At 42.3% G+C, this 17,095-nt stretch overlaps 1 protein-coding gene across 19 annotated transcripts in view; it reads left to right on the top strand.

The window, feature by feature from the left end:
* Window positions 1-17,095, top strand: part of CAMK2D (calcium/calmodulin dependent protein kinase II delta) — a 130,655-nt gene that overhangs the window by 73,221 nt on the left and 40,339 nt on the right. For 10 of the 19 annotated variants that reach the window (XM_068153896.1, XM_068153894.1, XM_068153899.1 and 7 more), the window contains exons 5-7: window positions 5,429-5,494; window positions 8,060-8,132; window positions 13,797-13,899. In XM_068153896.1, the coding sequence (XP_068009997.1) occupies window positions 5,429-5,494; window positions 8,060-8,132; window positions 13,797-13,899 (242 nt within the window). Of the gene's footprint in view, window positions 1-5,428; window positions 5,495-8,059; window positions 8,133-9,180; window positions 9,254-13,796; window positions 13,900-17,095 lie in introns of all 19 variants that reach the window. The other 9 variants (XM_068153895.1, XM_068153893.1, XM_068153898.1 and 6 more) reach the window with 1 other exon arrangement.

Here is a 17,095-nt window from a genome sequence, read left to right as displayed (position 1 = left end):
TCCAATGGCAGAACAGTGTTTGCCTGGGGTAAGTGCCTGAACCTTCCTTTTTTGGGAAGTAGAAAGGTCACAGACTGCTTCCTTGCACCTTCATTATGAGAGCAATTCAAGAAGTAGGAAATGTAAGCAAGGAGGAAGCAACACCAGCATGATCAGCAGCAGAGGCTTTTTTTAGTAGCTTTGCTAATTTGAGAACCCCTTTTTAAATATCACCTTATATTTGTAACTCTTCCTAACCAGTCAAATACAGTACATGAAGTTGAGTGTGGTGTTTATATTCCATTTGGTTAAACAAACCCATGTGCTTTACTTGTTGCCCATTCAGTATGCTCTTCAGGAAGTCAGGAAAGAAGAGGAACAATTTTTGAGAGCCAGTGGCTTCTAATTTGGAGTCTGAAAGTTAGCAAAGCTCATACCATCAATGTTTGGTTGTGAAATAGGATCTCACTATAATCAACAATATATCTGTATCAGAAAGGCACTGAGATATATTGATTCCCCACTTTAATCTTGAGGGGAGAGGGTAGCATGGCAGCTTCTCGTGTAGCTTTATAGTGAAGGACCAAAGTCTGTTGTGTTGTTTTTCGCTTTTTACCCTCTGCTCTACAATCTCCATTTACACCATGCAGCCTACCTGGGTATATTTGCAGGTTTACATAGAATACATAGAATAAACCAGGTTGGAAGAGACCTTCAAGATCAGTGCGTCCAACCCATAATTGTGCTGCTAGTTGCTTTCTAATTCATACGGAGATTCTCTGGAGATTCGCTCTGAAGCCCTCAGCACAGAGAGGACATGGACCTGATGGAATGGGTCCAGAGGAGGGCCGCAAAAACAGGGAACTGGAGCACCTCTGCTACAAGGACAGGCTGATGGATGGAGCTGGGGTTGTTCAGCCTGGAGAAGGTTCCAGGGAGATCTAATAGCAGCCTTCCAGTACCTTAAAGGGGCCTACAAGAAGGCTGAAGAGGGACTGTCTACAAAGGCCTGCAGTGGTAGGATGAGGAGATGTAGATTGGATGTTAGGAACAGGCTCTTGACCATGAGGATGGTGGAGAAATGGAACAGAATGCCCTGGGAGGTACTTGAGGCCCCATCCCTGGAGATGTTCAGGTTCAGGTTTGATAAGGCTGTGAGCAACCTGATCTAGTGGAGTGTGTCTCTGCTCACTACAGGGAGGTTAGACCAGATGACCTTTGGAGGTCCCTTCCAACCCAAACCATTCTATGATTCTAGTCTGTTCCTGCCCCACCAAATAGTAAGATGTATCAGATTTTTATTAATTGAGTCTTGGGGCAAAAAACCAAACAAACATTTAACAGAAGCAGCAGTCAAACTGTATTTTAATTTCCTCTATTTTAATTTCCTTCTGTAATTGGATTTCAGGGATCACTCTAAGCATTAGTGAATAATGTAGGTTGGTAAGGATCTCTAGAGGTTGTTTGGTCTAACTCCTTTCCTGAACAAGGGCGAATTGGATCAGGTTGCTCAGGGATTTCTCAAGGTTGGAACACCTTCAAGGATGGAAATTGCACAACTTCTTCCAGCAACAAGTGCATAGTAAATAATTATGATAACAATAAAGATAAATCCATATTTGTTTGTTATTTATGGTGTTCAATTTGTCTGTTACTTTTCATGCTGTCTCCTGCATATCCATACCCACCCATTAGAGAGTTATAGACAGCAGTAAGACCTCCCCTGAGCCTTCCTGTCGTAATTGTGACCAAACCCAGTTATCTCAGCCTCTCCACATATCTCTGACTGGCCTGGTGGCCCTCTATTAGACACAGTCATGATGTCAAAGTGTTCATGTGTGAACATGAACGGGGTCAGGGTCACCATTTGTAATAGTATAGATGTTTTAATATATAATTGTAATAGTATAAATGCTTTAATTACCTCAAGCAATGCTTTCAGGATGGGATACAAGCAGGTGAAGATGTTTATTACATTATACAGCAAGGTTATATAGTCTATCAGATGGCACGTGTGTCAAATCTCAATTGGTCATTTTCTACTGGCATACAATAGGTCAAAATAACAAAACAATATTTTAACACATCTAACCAGATTCTGCCCAGCTTCTCTCCTTCAGTTCCAAATGTTTATGTTACACTCAGAGGCAAAGACAAAACATAGCTTTCTCTAATTTGAGCAAAGACAAATCCTCCCTGTAGCCTACCAAAGCTATCCAGAAACAACCTCTTCCCACATTCATGTACTGGGAAGCCCAAAAGGGAACTCAGAATTCCAGGTGTGATCTTACAAGTGCAAAATGCCAGGGAAGGATGGTTTCCTTCACCCTGCTGCCTGTCTTGTACCATCATGCAGTTGACCTTTTCTGCTGTAAGGACACACTGCTCGAGCTCAGTGAGCAAAGGCCACTAAGCTCTAATGATTTTCTCAGTGGCTCAGAAGATGCAGGTGAGCTCTGGCCTCTCTTAGTTCCCTGTGCTACCTTCCTTCATTATTGCCATTTAGCTGCCTTTGAGAATTGTTCCTCCTGTATCCTTTGGAGTGACAGAACTGGGGAATTCTTGACTACATATTTGGTTTTCAGTGAAATTCATCTGCTCTGTTCTTGCTTTGATTTTTCATTGTTTAACAGTGGTTATGAATGCCAAGCAAATGCTTGGTGTCAGCAAATAGGAATGCATATCCCCCTCGAAGAACAAGCATCAGCTTGGTGTTCTTTCCCACTGAAATGCACTTTGATGACAAGAGCTTTTGCTTTTTTGGCGTGGATCAAAAATAAGTATTTTAGGGAAGAAAAAGATCAAAGGATGCTTTGGGTTGTTTTTTTTTTCATTCATCACAAAGTGAGAATTACCCTTCTTCACCAGAACTGTGTCAGACAAATATATATGCAAAATGAGGTATCAAAGACTGTCAAAATTGTCATCAATCAAATGTTTTGTGTTGCAGCAACCAAAGTCAATTTCTGGAAGGTAGAAGACAATAAAAAAAACCACGAAAGGGAATACAAATTAGGCAACCAGCTATTGTACCTCCCCAAATTTTATTGCAAAATGGCATTCTGTCACCTGAAATTGATTGCTTTCAATGTCAGTAAGGTGTAAATTCAGAAAAAGGATGATGTAGCCCAAAGGAAAATGGAAACATGGAAATAAAGTTCTTTAACTGGCCTCCTGGAAGAAAGGAGCAATGCTGCTGGGTTAGAAAAGGAGCAGTGCTGCTGGGTTAGAAAAGGAGTAATGCTGCTGGATTAGAAAAGGAGCAATGCTGCTGGATTAGAAAAGGAGCAGTGCTGCTGGGTTAGAAAAGGAGCAGTGCTGCTGGGTTAGAAAAGGAGCAGTGCTGCTGGGTTAGAAAAGGAGCAGTGCTGCTGGGTTAGAAAAGGAGCAATGCTGCTGGGTTAGAAAAGGAGCAATGCTGCTGGGTTAGAAAAGGAGCAATGCTGCTGGGTTAGAAAAGGAGCAATGCTGCTGGGTTAGAAAAGGAGCAGTGCTGCTGGGTTAGAAAAGGAGCAGTGCTGCTGGGTTAGAAAAGGAGCAATGCTGCTGGGTTAGAAAAGGAGCAATGCTGCTGGGTTAGAAAAGGAGCAATGCTGCTGGGTTAGAAAAGGAGCAATGCTGCTGGGTTAGAAAAGGAGCAATGCTGCTGGGTTAGAAAAGGAGCAATGCTGCTGGGTTAGAAAAGGAGCAATGCTGCTGGGTTAGAAGGTCATTTCTGTCGTCCTCTACTGTGAATGAGTAACCGGGATCTACAATGAACTGTTAGTGCACCAATTTGCAGATAAATGTTATGGTTCTGAGGACTCCATGTATCCTCACTTGTAATTTTTTAATCCTATCAAGCTTAATTGTATTCAGTAATAATTGTGTTCATTGTAGTATAGATTTTTAAGCATCTTAATCTTCAAGCGTCCTGTAGCCTACTCTAGCTTTTATGTTTGGAAACTTACCGAGAATGTAATGTGCTATATGAAAATAGACCGTGTTCATAAACAGTCATGAAGCACCAACATTGGTCTCCCATCCAGGAATTATTTACCATGGCATCTCAGTAGGATCAGGGGTTTAAAAAGCAGGACCCAGACAGATTCATATAGCCTGTCCTTGGAGATTGTGTTTAGATGCTCTGGCTGGGCTGTGCACTTGGCTACTCCACATTGTTTATTTTCAAAGCCTGTGTCTGTTTTCAGCCATTCCATACAGCACCTGTAGATGAAGATTTGCTCTTAGCTGTGAAAGTAGTCCAGTGTACTCCATAGAAATGTTAATTACAGAATCTTCCTGTTGCTTTGAGGCCACTCTTGTGTTGTCTTGTGATGCAAGCACACGAGTTTATGATTTGATTACCACTCTATGCTCTTCAGTATTTGCTTTCATCCCTCTTAAACTCTTTTTTTGCCAAGCTAATCTGATCTGCTTCTCTGAGAAGATGAGTGTGTGAGTGGACAGCCTTGTAGCAGTTCTCTGCTCATATTGGTGTTTCACTTCTCTTTGAAATTGAGAGACCAAAACTGTTTTCTGTGCGAGGAGCAATTTGCTGCTGTAGGCAAGGACACTGCTGTCACCCTATTGTAAATGCATTCCAAGGCTGTGGCAGCATCCTGCTGGTGACTCATTCTGGACTGTCATCTTTGGGTTATAACAGGATTTTTGTTTGTTTTTTTTCTTTGTGACCACTTCCTACGATGAAACCACTGGTTGTACAGTGAGCTCTTCAGCATGCAGCCATGCACAGTCACTTCTGTTATTGCTATTAATGCCTCTTAAATGATTGGAAGTGGCACTTCCCTAAGCTATACCTCCTTTCTCAACAAAGGTAACTGAGCATTTTTTGGGGAAAAAGGCTGCCACTAAACTGATTAGGTTACCCTGCTTCTCTGATACACTCCTTTCAACTCAGCAATGCTTGTTCTAGCAAAAGCACAAAAAGCAAGCATCTAGCCCATGGGTACACCTCTGCTATCTTCTGACCTACATTTAAAGACCCTCTTCCCTTTTTAGCATTATTCTCTTCTCCTTTCTTACATCTGACTTATGGTGCAGTTTTCAGTTTACCCTGGATTCTCCTGAGCTTCAGCCACAACTTTTCTTGCTTGCCACTTCCCTTTATTCTTGTAGGTTTATTATTTGCTCTTGACATCAGTTTTGATCTTGACATCATTTTTATTCCTGACATCCTTAGCTGATGTCTGGCATCTTGCCCAATGAGGTGCTGGTGTTTGCATTTATTTTCCAGTTACAATTGTACTGCCACCACATCCTTTTTATCCATATAATGATTTAGATAGACAAACTTTCCACTTCAGTTCCTTCACCTTGCTGGTCAAGACCTCTTGCATTTCTGTACAAATATTTCAGTTCTTCCTCTCTGATTTCTCCCTGTCAAGTTAATTTTGGATGTATGTTTTCACTTCTGAAATCCTATTTCCCATCCTGCTTTTTCTAACAGAGTCACTGGAGGTGAACTGTTTGAAGATATAGTTGCAAGAGAATATTATAGTGAAGCAGATGCCAGGTAAGTAATTTTTTTTTCTGATGTTGCTGTTAATAATTCTAGGGTAGTTGCTTCTATATCTCATGGTGTTTGGCATCAGTTTCACTAGCACAGTCTAGGAGACTAACATTTCTGCTAGAGTTCTGTTAGACTTGGAAAGGCACAGTTTGGTGTTTTGAGCTCACAACTGTGTGGTGGAGACCGTGTATGAAATCCCAATGCCTGCTGTCCTGAAAAAGCTGAGATTGGATCTCAGTTGGTTTAAAATCTTTACAAACTTATTAATTTGTTAAGATCTTACCCAGTTTTCTTCTCTGCGAGCTGGACACAACATTTCAGCTGTCTCATGCTTACATTTGCTGTTCAGATTTTGAAATAAATGTTGGTCTGGAAAGAATTTTACATAAATACCATTTTTGCTTTTGGTCCTGAAGTACTCATTTCCCTTTCCTATTTAAACATTTTTGTTGTGTTTCATCAATAAGCAATTACACTGTGCATCTCATAGTCTGAGCTCAAATTTGAAATCTGTAGCAATTTTCTGCAAGTGCTTGTTGAAAAACTGGAAGAATAAGTTGACAATTACCATAATTTGCATGCTGACATAAAGCATCAGGGCCATTCTCCCATCTCAGAATCTGTTTGCCCTCATATATTATTAAATCTTAGATGGTCTTTTATCATTATGAATCTTAATTGTGGTCAGTTCTTTAAAGAAAACATGTCCCACTGCTGCACTCTGCAGAAAATGTTATCTCAAAGGACATTTGAAAAATCCTCCTGGTTTTGTGTGTTCTTAATCACACACCACTATTGTTTTGGGTTTAGTACATGTAATTTTCACTTACTCCTCCACATTTGGAATTAATTGGCAGAAGAGCAGAAAGCATTACATGTCCTTAATAGCAGTGGTAGGATGATAATGAACAGACAAGTTACTCTGAATATTAGGAAGCTTCCACTGTTCAGTGGTAGGAACCATTACTTTAAGCATTGAAATGTGGAAAAGCACGTAGCAAAACACACCCTGGAAGAGAAACTACATCAATAATTTAGGTTAGATAGAAGGAAAGGAGCTGTGTTTAAAATTAAAGTCTGAATGACTTTTTTTTTGCCTGCTGTGTTTCAAGCAGCATTTCTGATACTGATGCCAAAGGCCAGTGTATGCTGTCATTGTGTGTTTCTAAGATACTTGTGATTTAAAAGGAAGAATTGCAGTGTGTTGGGTTTTGTGGGGTTTTTGTTGTTGTTCCTTTTTTTCTGTTGTAGAATTATGACAATTGGAAGGGGCTCTGCATATATATGTATAGAATATATATATGCATTTTATATATGCAGTGAAAATTAGGATCTAATAAATTAAATAACTAGTTGTCATGCATCTCTGTATTTTTGTGTCTATTTATATATATATGTATGTATATACCTATAGCTATAGTGTGTGTGTGTGTGTATCCCTATAGAAACAGTTAATGGAATTTGTAGATGCATATCCTAGGACTGTTATTACTGGTCTGCTCCTGCAAGCCCTTACTCAGGCGAGTAGTCGTTACTCACACAAGCAGTCCAGTTCAGTGAGTTGTGAACTACTCGCATGAGAAAGGGCTTTCAGGCTTGGGCTCCAGTTACTGATTTATGACCATTCCTTCTGAGTTCCATGGTCAAAACCTTTTGGATGAGCAGTATCAAATCCTTGGCCCTTGACTGCTGTGTATTACTTACAGTCACTGGCTTCTGCCACAAGGATATCTTTTTTTAAAAATTATTTATAAGCTCTTGTGGTGCTGAAAAACATCTGAAAAAAAAGCTCTAGTGCTCCAAAAGACCAACACTTCAGTTGTGCTTTTTGGCATCTTAGGCTGGCCAAAACTTGCAAACCTGGGCATGGGAAAATAAGTGCTAATTGAATTATTTAAAGCACCAAAATAAAACATGTCTGCATTTTTAATGTGAATTTCCATTTCACCTAAACCAGTGCTTGATGGTATTTTCAGTGAAAATGCATGCCACCCTTTTGACTTACTTGGCTTTGGTCTACTAACAGTTTTAAAGAAACCATTAGATTCAAAATGAGAAATGTTTTGCTTTTCTTTAGCTTTTGATTATTTTTGTTTCCTGTGTCATTTCATTCCCGAGCATTTCCTTGTTTCAGCACTTTTTACAACATTAACTTCACTGTAAAGATTTAAAGACACCCAAACCTACCACCGATTGTTTTATTGCCTCCGCTTTATTTTTCCTCTAGCAGTTTTTGGAAACTGGGCAAAGCTTCCATACTGCTGAATGAAATTCTGTCTCCTGAGTGTCTCATGTGCCATGTCAAATGTCTTCCCCCCCCCCCAGTTTGGGTTTGTTATTTTTCAGTTTTGCTTTGATTTTTGGAAGTGTTAGAGGTGGAAATATCTCCATTATTTGACATTGTTTTGTTCCAGTTCAGTGTGCAATCAAGACTTGTCAGGAGGTGTAAAACTGTTTTTGTTCCTTATCCTTTTCTTTTTTCTTTTAAGTTTTGTTTTATTTTGTATTTAATGTGATTATGTGCCTTTAAAATGTTTTCCCTTCCATTCTGCCCTTGTATCTTTGCAGTCATTGTATACAGCAGATTCTAGAAAGTGTTAATCATTGTCATCTAAATGGCATAGTTCACAGAGACCTGAAGGTCAGTATCTGGTGCCCATCAATTGGATATAAGAGGTTTTGGGTTTTTTTGTTCTGCTGGGTAGGGGCCGAGGGTGGGTTGGCTGCGATGTTCCCTTGCCTATCCTACTCACCCTCAAAACAACTAGAGGAACAAATAGTGCATGATGCCTCTTTCCAGTTTGCAAGTCTACAGGCCTAATATACATCATGGCAAAAGGGGGAATGGTTGCCAAACAAACTGTCTCCTTCCAAGGCGCTGGATTTGTCCCATGCTGTCCAACGTGTCTGGTGCCCCATTCAGGCTGTCCATGTCTCGCTGTGTACGCACATGGAGGTGAACTTTGGCTGTGATGTATGTCAGCTTGCAGATGTAAACCTCTTCTGTCTGAGAGCTGGGGTTGCAGTAGCAGAACAACCAGTCGCACTCTGCTACATTAGAGTATGACGAACCCTCAGGCAAGTGATGCTCGCTGCCAGCTCTTGGGCTGCCAGCAGTTAAGCCTGTACCTGAAACACCTCGCTGGGAGTGGGCTGGGTTTGTGCCCTCAGCAGCCAAAGGATCAGTGGCTGACTGAGCTCTGTAAGGAAAGGAGAAAAAAGTACAGGGGTTGCCAAATATTTTATATGATCTTGTCAGTGAATTATTGGCAAAATTTGGACGCTTTCCCCAACAAAAAACCAAAACAACAAAACGGGGAAAACCAAAACAACCAAAAAAAAACCAAAGCAAAACCCAAACCAACCAACCAAAAAAAAAAATCAAAATGAAAACAAAAGAATTCCACCCAACCAAAAATTAAAACCAAACGACTCCAACCTGAATTAACCCCCAAACCAGCCGTCACCCCGAAGCACGTCTCCGAGGCTGGCCCCTTGCTCACCGCGGCCGGTGCCTGAGACCGTCGTGCTCTGAACGGCGCGGGGCTGCGCGGAGCGGGGCGGAGCGGGGAGCGCGGCGACCGCCCTGCCCCGGCACCGCCGCCGCTGCTCCCGCCGGCCCCGACGCTCGGTTGCGGGCAGCGGGTGCACGCTCGGCACTAACCCGCGCCCCTGGTGTTTGCATGCAGTCATTGCATTCAGCAGATCCTGGAGGCTGTGCTCCACTGTCATCAGATGGGCGTTGTCCATCGCGACCTCAAGGTGAGTGTGAGCTGCTGCTGCCGCTCCCGAGCCCTCCGGGAGAGCAGCGCGCCGTGGCAGACAGAGCCCTCAGCACTGCCGCTGGCCATGGGATTCCTTCTGGTTTTTTGCCTTTTAATTTTTTCCCTTCGCTTTACTTGTGTGTAAGAACGAACCGCTGGCATTTGCTGGAGAACATCTGCTAAGGGCTTGCTGGTAGCTGGCTGGCCAGCTTGGAGCTGTGAGGACAGCAGGGTCTGCTGGTACCCTCAGAGGTCGCTGGCACGCACTGGCAGCACCAAGGAAAACGGGTTGTTTTTCAAGCCGTTGGTGTATTTGTCAAATACACAATCTTCCTCTGTGTCATCCAGAGCTTTCGGGGTAGGGCGAGGGGGGAACTTACCGTCTCTCATCACAGAGTGCTTCTGGAAAGCACACCAGCATTTGCATGTCACACTTCGGTGATGAGAGGCCAGCTGCTGCCAGACTGCTGGCACAAAGACCTCTCTTTCCTCCAGATGATGACTGGGCCACAGAACATCTTTAGAGCAAGACTTCCTGCAGTGTTCTCACCTGAGGAGCTGAGTTCCTTCCAGACAGTCATTAGCATTGGGATAGAAGCTTCAGAATGAAAACTGTTGTAACTCTCTTTCTTAACCACCTACATATCCCCATAGCTGGAGATGGCTGCTGCAGAAGTGCTCTCTGCAATGAAAGTCTGTTGATGCGGACAGAAACAAGTAAAGATCATTTCCTTTTACTGGGAAGCTCAGAGAGACAAGTCTATCTCCAAGCTGGTAGGAAACTAGCCTTGTGAATAAGTGAGAGGACTTAATTTGGGCGCTTGGGCTTCAAGATCCTGAAGCAGAAGATTGTTTATTTTGGAAGCAAATGGAAGTGCACTGTCTGAAATGCCAGATCCCTTACAGAGGCAGTGGAACACACCAGTTCCTTCTGGCACAGCTTCTTGGTCTTTTGTTTTCCTTTCTGAATGAGTTACGGGGAACAGGAATTTCCTCCCAGGACAGGAGGTTTCTGGTGGTTATCATTAGTAATAACATCGGAATCAGAATGCCGTCATCTTTCTTGCCATGCTTTGCTCCCAAATAAACAACTGTTACAGTCACTGAATTTATAAAGTCTCTGTGGTTGTCCTGTAGGAATGTAAAGGATCATGCTCGGAAAGCTGAGAGCGTGATGGATTTCAAAGCCACATGGGCAAAATTCTCTCCCCGTTTCGTGCTTCTGGATTTTCCTGTGTCACGGCTGTCCGCCAGGAGACTGACGAGTCTCTGTCCAGTCCATAAATCTTGCATGACAGCCAGAAAACATGGGACAGGTTTAAATCAAAGGATGTTTTGTCCAGCTGCTCCAGCAATTCCTGTCTTCAGGGCTAGCATGAGCAGGAGTTAAGGAAGGACTGTAAGCCATACAGGCTGACAGAACACACAGCGCTTTCTAGGACTTTTCATAGTCACACAGAACAACTCTTTTTTAAGTAGTACATTAAATCCAGCTGTTCCCTGCTCCAAACCATCTGTGGACTTCTTATTCTGGCAGATCCCAGGTGAATTGGGAAAATGGTGTGAGAAAAAATGATCCTGCCAAGCTGTAAGGTACCATCCTGCTTCGGTTACTACTTTGTGGCAGAAGGGAAAAAAACAAGGAGTGAAATGAAAGAATTGGTGACATCCAGGCAGAACCCTCTCTACCAAAAAGAAGATGTCACTGTCCAGGACAAGAACTGCAAGACATGTAGAACACAGTTATGTCCTGGCATGGATCCTTCAGCAACAAAACTCAATGCTTTTTTATTTTCCTGATAATTCAGACCACAATTTAATGGCATGTTTGAGGGTAGGGAGGGCAATGAGAAGAGATTTTGGACAACTTAATTGTATTGAACTTTCATTTTAGCTTAATTTAGTAGCAAGCAGAGAGGAGCTTTTGCAGCCTCTTAGGACCTGTGGAAGGGCTTGTAGCTCTTCTGCTTGTAATCTATGGCATAAATCAGAATGGTGGTGGATCCTAGATCCAGAACAGATTAGCTGGTTAGTGGCAGTCTGTCTTTGATGGATAGTAAAGGTGAATTTCCATGTAGGAATCCCAGTTCTTGACAGGCAGCAACATTGCTCCTTTTCTGCAACCCCATGATTACTACCCTCTTGTATTCCCTCCCAAAAGCAGATGCTCTGGTTACATTCAAGGAAAAATACACAGAGGCATGAGTACTCAGTCTCTAAGAACTCAAAGACCTTTGGAAAACTGAGGTACAAATCACATTAATTTAGCTGTAGGTAATTGTAGTAGTTAACTGCCATTCTCCATGCTTGGCTGCATCTAGTCTACTGGCAACACAAGGTGACACTATTGAGTCTAGAGCAGGAGTCCTGAGTGGCCCACACTAGGCTGTTAATGTTTTCCAGGTAATTGCAGTCATTCTGAGTTAATGCAGGATGATTACTCAGTGTGCCTGTCATCGCCCTGCAGTGACAGCTGCCTGCTGTTTGAGCACACAGTCCCACACAGCACTGCCCAAAAGGCTGTTGTCTTTGGCATAGGACTGGGTCAGGAAATGTTTCAGTGTCCAGTGGAACACACTCACCGATGACAGTGGAGGTCCTGCAAAGCAAAGACAAGACACACAATGGAATTTGGAAAAAAAAAATCCCAAGGGGAAAAAACCCAAATACCACAACAGCAAATCTGTGGAACCCCAGCAGCAGTAAACACCATCTTGCTGGTTTTGAATGGTTTGTGCTTGGTGGGTTAGTGCTTGTGTTCCTACCAGGAGGGTGAGGCCTTGTGCTGCTTTTGGCTTGCTGAAGGTCACAACCAAATAGGATCATCCGTTGCTGTAAGAGGTTTATGTAAGAAGTGCATTCCAGGAAGTCATTACTGTGAACTTCTCTCAATCCCACAGGAGACCTTCCGGAGCTCTGCGACTGGATGTTGAAAGTGGTGTAGTTAAATGACAGTGTGGCATTGCTTAAAGCAGTGTTGCTGAATGTGAAGAGTCCTCAGTATTCAGCCAGTGCTTGATGTAATGTAGTTGAAGTGGTTACTGGTAATTTAAGTGACTATAAAGATGATGTTTTATTCTGAGAGACCTTAAACTCAGTTTTTCAAATGTGGAAACAGAAGATTCATCAAGTAACTGTTGATGAGAGGTTTTGAATACTGTCTTTTCTGTGACAGAGTAGGAAAAGGATGAGTGAGAGAGTGGGGTTTGTACGCTGCTGAGAAAGCATTGCTTTGTAGTTTGGTGAGAGGGGAAAGAACACCTCTAGACTGAAGAATTGATCAAGGCCAGTGGTGTTAATTAATAGAAGTATCACAGCAGTTGAGGTCTTAATTAGGCTCAAGCATGTTTCGCTGGATACTTGACAGATGTATTAAAGATAGCCTTTGCTGAAAGAAGCTTATGATCTTAATTGTTTCCAAGCTCAGTACCTGCATGTGCTTAACTGTAATCACCTAAATAGTCCCCTGAAAGCCTCTATGATTGTTGCTGGGATTAAAACGAAATGCACACTGAAGAGTTTGCAGCACTGGGTCCCCAGTGCCAGACTGGATACAGTGATATATCACTACAAAAATTGCTTCTGGAAGTGCCGCAGCAATACCCTTGAAAGTGAGGGCTTGTTGTTATGTAAAAACCTGGTTTAAAAACAATGGAGATAAAAAGGCAAGAAATGGCCACAAAATACTGCAGAGGTCACAGTTCTCTGAAATAATATGCTGAGTTTTGTACTATTTTGTACATTGAGGTCTTTTTAAAGGTTCAAAGAATTAACTTTGGAGAATTTGCTAAATGAAGGTAAAAGGATCCGTCATGAACAGTAGATTGAACATCATTGTTACCTTCATATCCTTTACTTCTGATCCTGTGAGTGTGCTGGAGCATTTGATTTCAGAGGTGACCAACACATCCTAAAAACCAGCAAAATGAGAACTTTTGCAAGCTTGCATTATTTGTGATAGGTTCTCTGCAAGCACAAATGTGGGCATGCTGCTTGTGCTGAAAGATTTGCAATGTAAACACACCTGCCCTCTGAACACAAATACAGTAATGCCTGTTATTGTTAAGCTGTCATGCAAAACATATTTGTGTTTGACAGTTCAAGATACTTGATCCTGCAAGCTGTGTGTTAGACTAATAACTAAAGAATACAAGTTGGGGGTTTTTTTGGGGGGTGGGGTGTGCAGCAGTTTTCCAGTAGTGAGCTCACAGGACTCCCTGTCCTGTCATGCAAAGAGGTGTCACAGTTCCGTATGACCATTGTGGCCAACCTCCTCCTCTAGCAGATCTGCACCCTGTCTGTAGGCTTGCTGTCATGGGATCATCAAGGCTGTTTACAGGCATGGTGGTTCTTCCTATTAGGCATGGAAAGTGCAATTTTTGCAGTTTAATTGAGAACACACATGGATATTTTCTTTCTTGCTTCTCTTAAGTATTTTTCTCTTTTTCAGACTACCATAACATAAAAGAAAAAAGTGAAAACCTGTCTAAAATGTCTTTATTTACCTTTTCGTCTCCATTTTTTTCTCTCTCTGAATAAAGCCTGAGAACTTACTTTTAGCTAGCAAATCCAAGGGAGCAGCAGTAAAACTGGCGGACTTTGGATTGGCTATAGAAGTCCAAGGAGAACAACAGGCTTGGTTTGGTAAGTAAATATTTTTTCTTCTCACCATTTCCTCAGCGTAGCTGTTAAGCCTCCCAAACCGGCCAGCTCTCACCCCAGCCTGGCACATGCAGCTGTGTGACCACCTTGGCTTGTAGCTTTAAGGGGTGTTTTGTTCATAGCTCAGTCTCCACAGCTGACTGTGCTTCAGGCCTTTTTCTCCAGAAGGAATGTTACCTGTGCTTCTCACTGAATTAAACAGATCTTGGCACCACACCTTATTAAAATATATATATATATGAAAATAAAACCCAGACAAAACCCATCAATCAAAAAACCCTAAACTAACCAAAAACCACAATCAGAAACAACCAAATTAAAAGAAAAAACCCACAACCAACAAACCCCCCTGTCCAATAACAAAAAAACCCAAACAAAAAAATCCCCAACACTTCAAGAGTGACCAGTGGCTTCATTTTGGTGCAGTTGATGAGATGGTGTTGGGTGATAGGTTTGACTCGATCTCGAAGGTCTTTTCCACCCTGGTTAATTCTTTATTCTGTATTTTGAGATCTCAGAACTCATTTAGACAAATGGCTCTGCCTCAGCCTCCTTTTTCACTAGCAAAGATAAATCACCTTACCAAATGAATTAGCAAAGGTCTCTTCTGCTGCCACAACTGTGTTCATACTGGGGATTTTGCCAGCACAGCAGTGCTGGTACGAAGCAGAGCTGACAGAGAGGGGGTTTAATTCATGCTTCTAGTACATACAGCTTTACAAGTGTCCCTTTTGCATGTAGTCTGAAGTGCTATTGACATTTCTTGTCCCTGAAACTTCAGTTTCCTTGTTACTGGCTTGTCCTAGCTTTTGTCAGCTTCTAAGTTTAACTTAGTTCCACACAAGCACCTACTCCCCCACTTTCCCTTGCATATCTGCAGGAAGCAAATGTATAGGGCCTGGAAGGGAGATGGGTGGTTTCCAGTTAGGTGCTTGGGTGACTGAGGAGTGAGGCTGTAGGTTAATAGTGCTGAGTGTACCTGCCCAGTTGTCAAAACATTCTATCTGAGTAGTTCTTTGTCAGTTGAAATTATCAGAAAATTTTATTCTGAAGCACTTTGGAATGTGACTAGAACAAACATTTTAAAAGCAGGGGGCCTGACTACTAGAGACTGTAGATGGTCATCTGTACCCAGATGTGTGTGTGACAGTACAACTTACTTGTCCCAGCTGCTTATATTGCTGACACAGAAGTGATTGCCCTCTCACATCTGCAAGTAAAACTGAGGTCAAAATGAGCTGGCTCATTAAAAATGTACAATTATTAATATATAAGGAACTCATGTAGTAGATCATTGAGAACAAGCAGAATAGCCTTGAGAAGGGTTTTCTATCCACAGCTTGCAAACACTGTCTTATATATTCAGGGTATGAGGATAGGGGATAGCATGTTAAATATTATGCACTTCTCTCCAGTTCCATTCAACTATTCCTTTGTTGTTAATTAAAAAAAAAACCAAAAGGCTAATTGCAAATTGTTTGTTACACTTAACAGATGCCCAGAGGAAAATGGTGTGAGAGATTTAATACTGGTGTTTTTTTTGGACATGTACAAATGGGTTGTCCAGGGAGGTGGTTGGGGCACCATCCCTGGAGGTGTTTAAGACCAGGCTGGATGAGGCTCTGGGCAGCCTGATCTAGCGTGGGGTGTCCCTGCCTGTGGCAGGGGGGTTGGAACTAGATGATCCTTTTGGTCCCTTTGAACCCTGACTCATGCTATGATACTACTATGAAATGTGATGTGTTAATGTCACATACTACCCACTCTGAAGAGATGTGAAACACGGGCCAAAATTTGCTGTAAATCCCAGGAGGAAAATAGTACAGCTGCCTATTCTCACACAGAGCAGCTAGAAAGTGCAGTTAAAAACTGAAGAAATTGTGAACTTAGAATATAAACAGAAAGAATTTTGCACAGGCAGTGGGTTGAGAGGTGGAGTATCTGAACTGTAGGATCTAAGTCAATGTGGGTGCACAGGCATTGGACATATGTTGGTAGCTTTATAAGCTAGCCTGTTGTTTTAAATCCCAGCCTTTGTATAAATGGATTTCAGTAATCTACCAAAGACAGAGGAGATTGCTTCTGCACATTAACAAACAGACCAGTACAAAAGGAATACAAAACACAAGTGATTTGTTACAATGACAAAAGCATCAGGGAAACAGGAAGCATCTCAAGATAAAAATCAGCAGAATGAACTTAACTGCAGTGTTGTTTTCTCTGGATGATACATCTGTGTACCTGCAGGTGATGCACTGGAGGTCGCAGTAAAATCCTGCACTTCAGGTTTTGGTAATTTAATTTTTGTGAAGTACTTGGTTTAGACTCATACCATCAGGAGGACTGCCAGGATGAACTTGGTAGACAGGAAATTGAACAGAATGTCTTCAAAGTGTATGTGTAAGGAAGAGGTAGCCTGGCAGCAAAACAGAAAGTCTAATGCAGGTCTTTTTCCCTTTGTGGCATTCAATAAGACAAGTGGGTTCTGTACCCTCTTTGGAGCTTCCTCTGCAGAACCTTTCAGTAATGGTCTGAGTGCCTTCCCTCATCTTTTTTAACACCACCCACTTTAACAAAGCAAAACATGAACTCTCATGTGCTCAAAAGAACTTTAACTTGCTTCCTTCCTGAAGATTTTTCTGCTTTCCACTGGATTCTGCAGCACTTAAGTGACTCATGGCTCTGCTTCTAATTATAGCTCTGCATCAGTATGGGTTTGTTTTTTGTTGTTGTTGTTGTTTGGTTTTTTGGGTGTAGTCCTCTGGTGGGATGATTGCTTTCTGCTCAAACCATGGCTCTGCCTCAGCAGGAAACTGGCTAGAACTCTGTGTGTTTGGAGACAACAGAATGCTTTCCTGGTTTGTCAAAACAAACCTGTTCCTTGCCTGTTCATAGAAAGCATTCCAGGGCTGAGCTGGAACACCCCACCCTGCTAGCAGGGGAAGTGTCACACACAGGCTCCGCCGACTCACCTAGGTAGGTGACTCATTGCCCCAAGCTGGAGTAGGTGGCAGAATTGCTGTTAACTGCTGGCTGCATTTAGTCCATTTTAAATTGTCTAGCCCTTCAGCTAGGACTAAAATATGTACCTTTTAAGTCATTTGAGTAGCTTCCCTGGATTAGTTTGCTAGTTGCATTACATTTAGGTTCTGTACAGTTAGCTTTCCAGATCCAGCTC

This window comes from Melanerpes formicivorus, unplaced genomic scaffold (genome assembly GCF_026170545.1).
Source record: "Melanerpes formicivorus ecotype bairdi unplaced genomic scaffold, bMelFor1.0.p_v2 SCAF_27, whole genome shotgun sequence".
Lineage (NCBI taxonomy): Eukaryota > Metazoa > Chordata > Aves > Piciformes > Picidae > Melanerpes > Melanerpes formicivorus.
The sequence above is the reverse complement of the archived record's forward strand: the minus strand, read 5'-3'. Positions and strand labels throughout refer to the sequence as shown.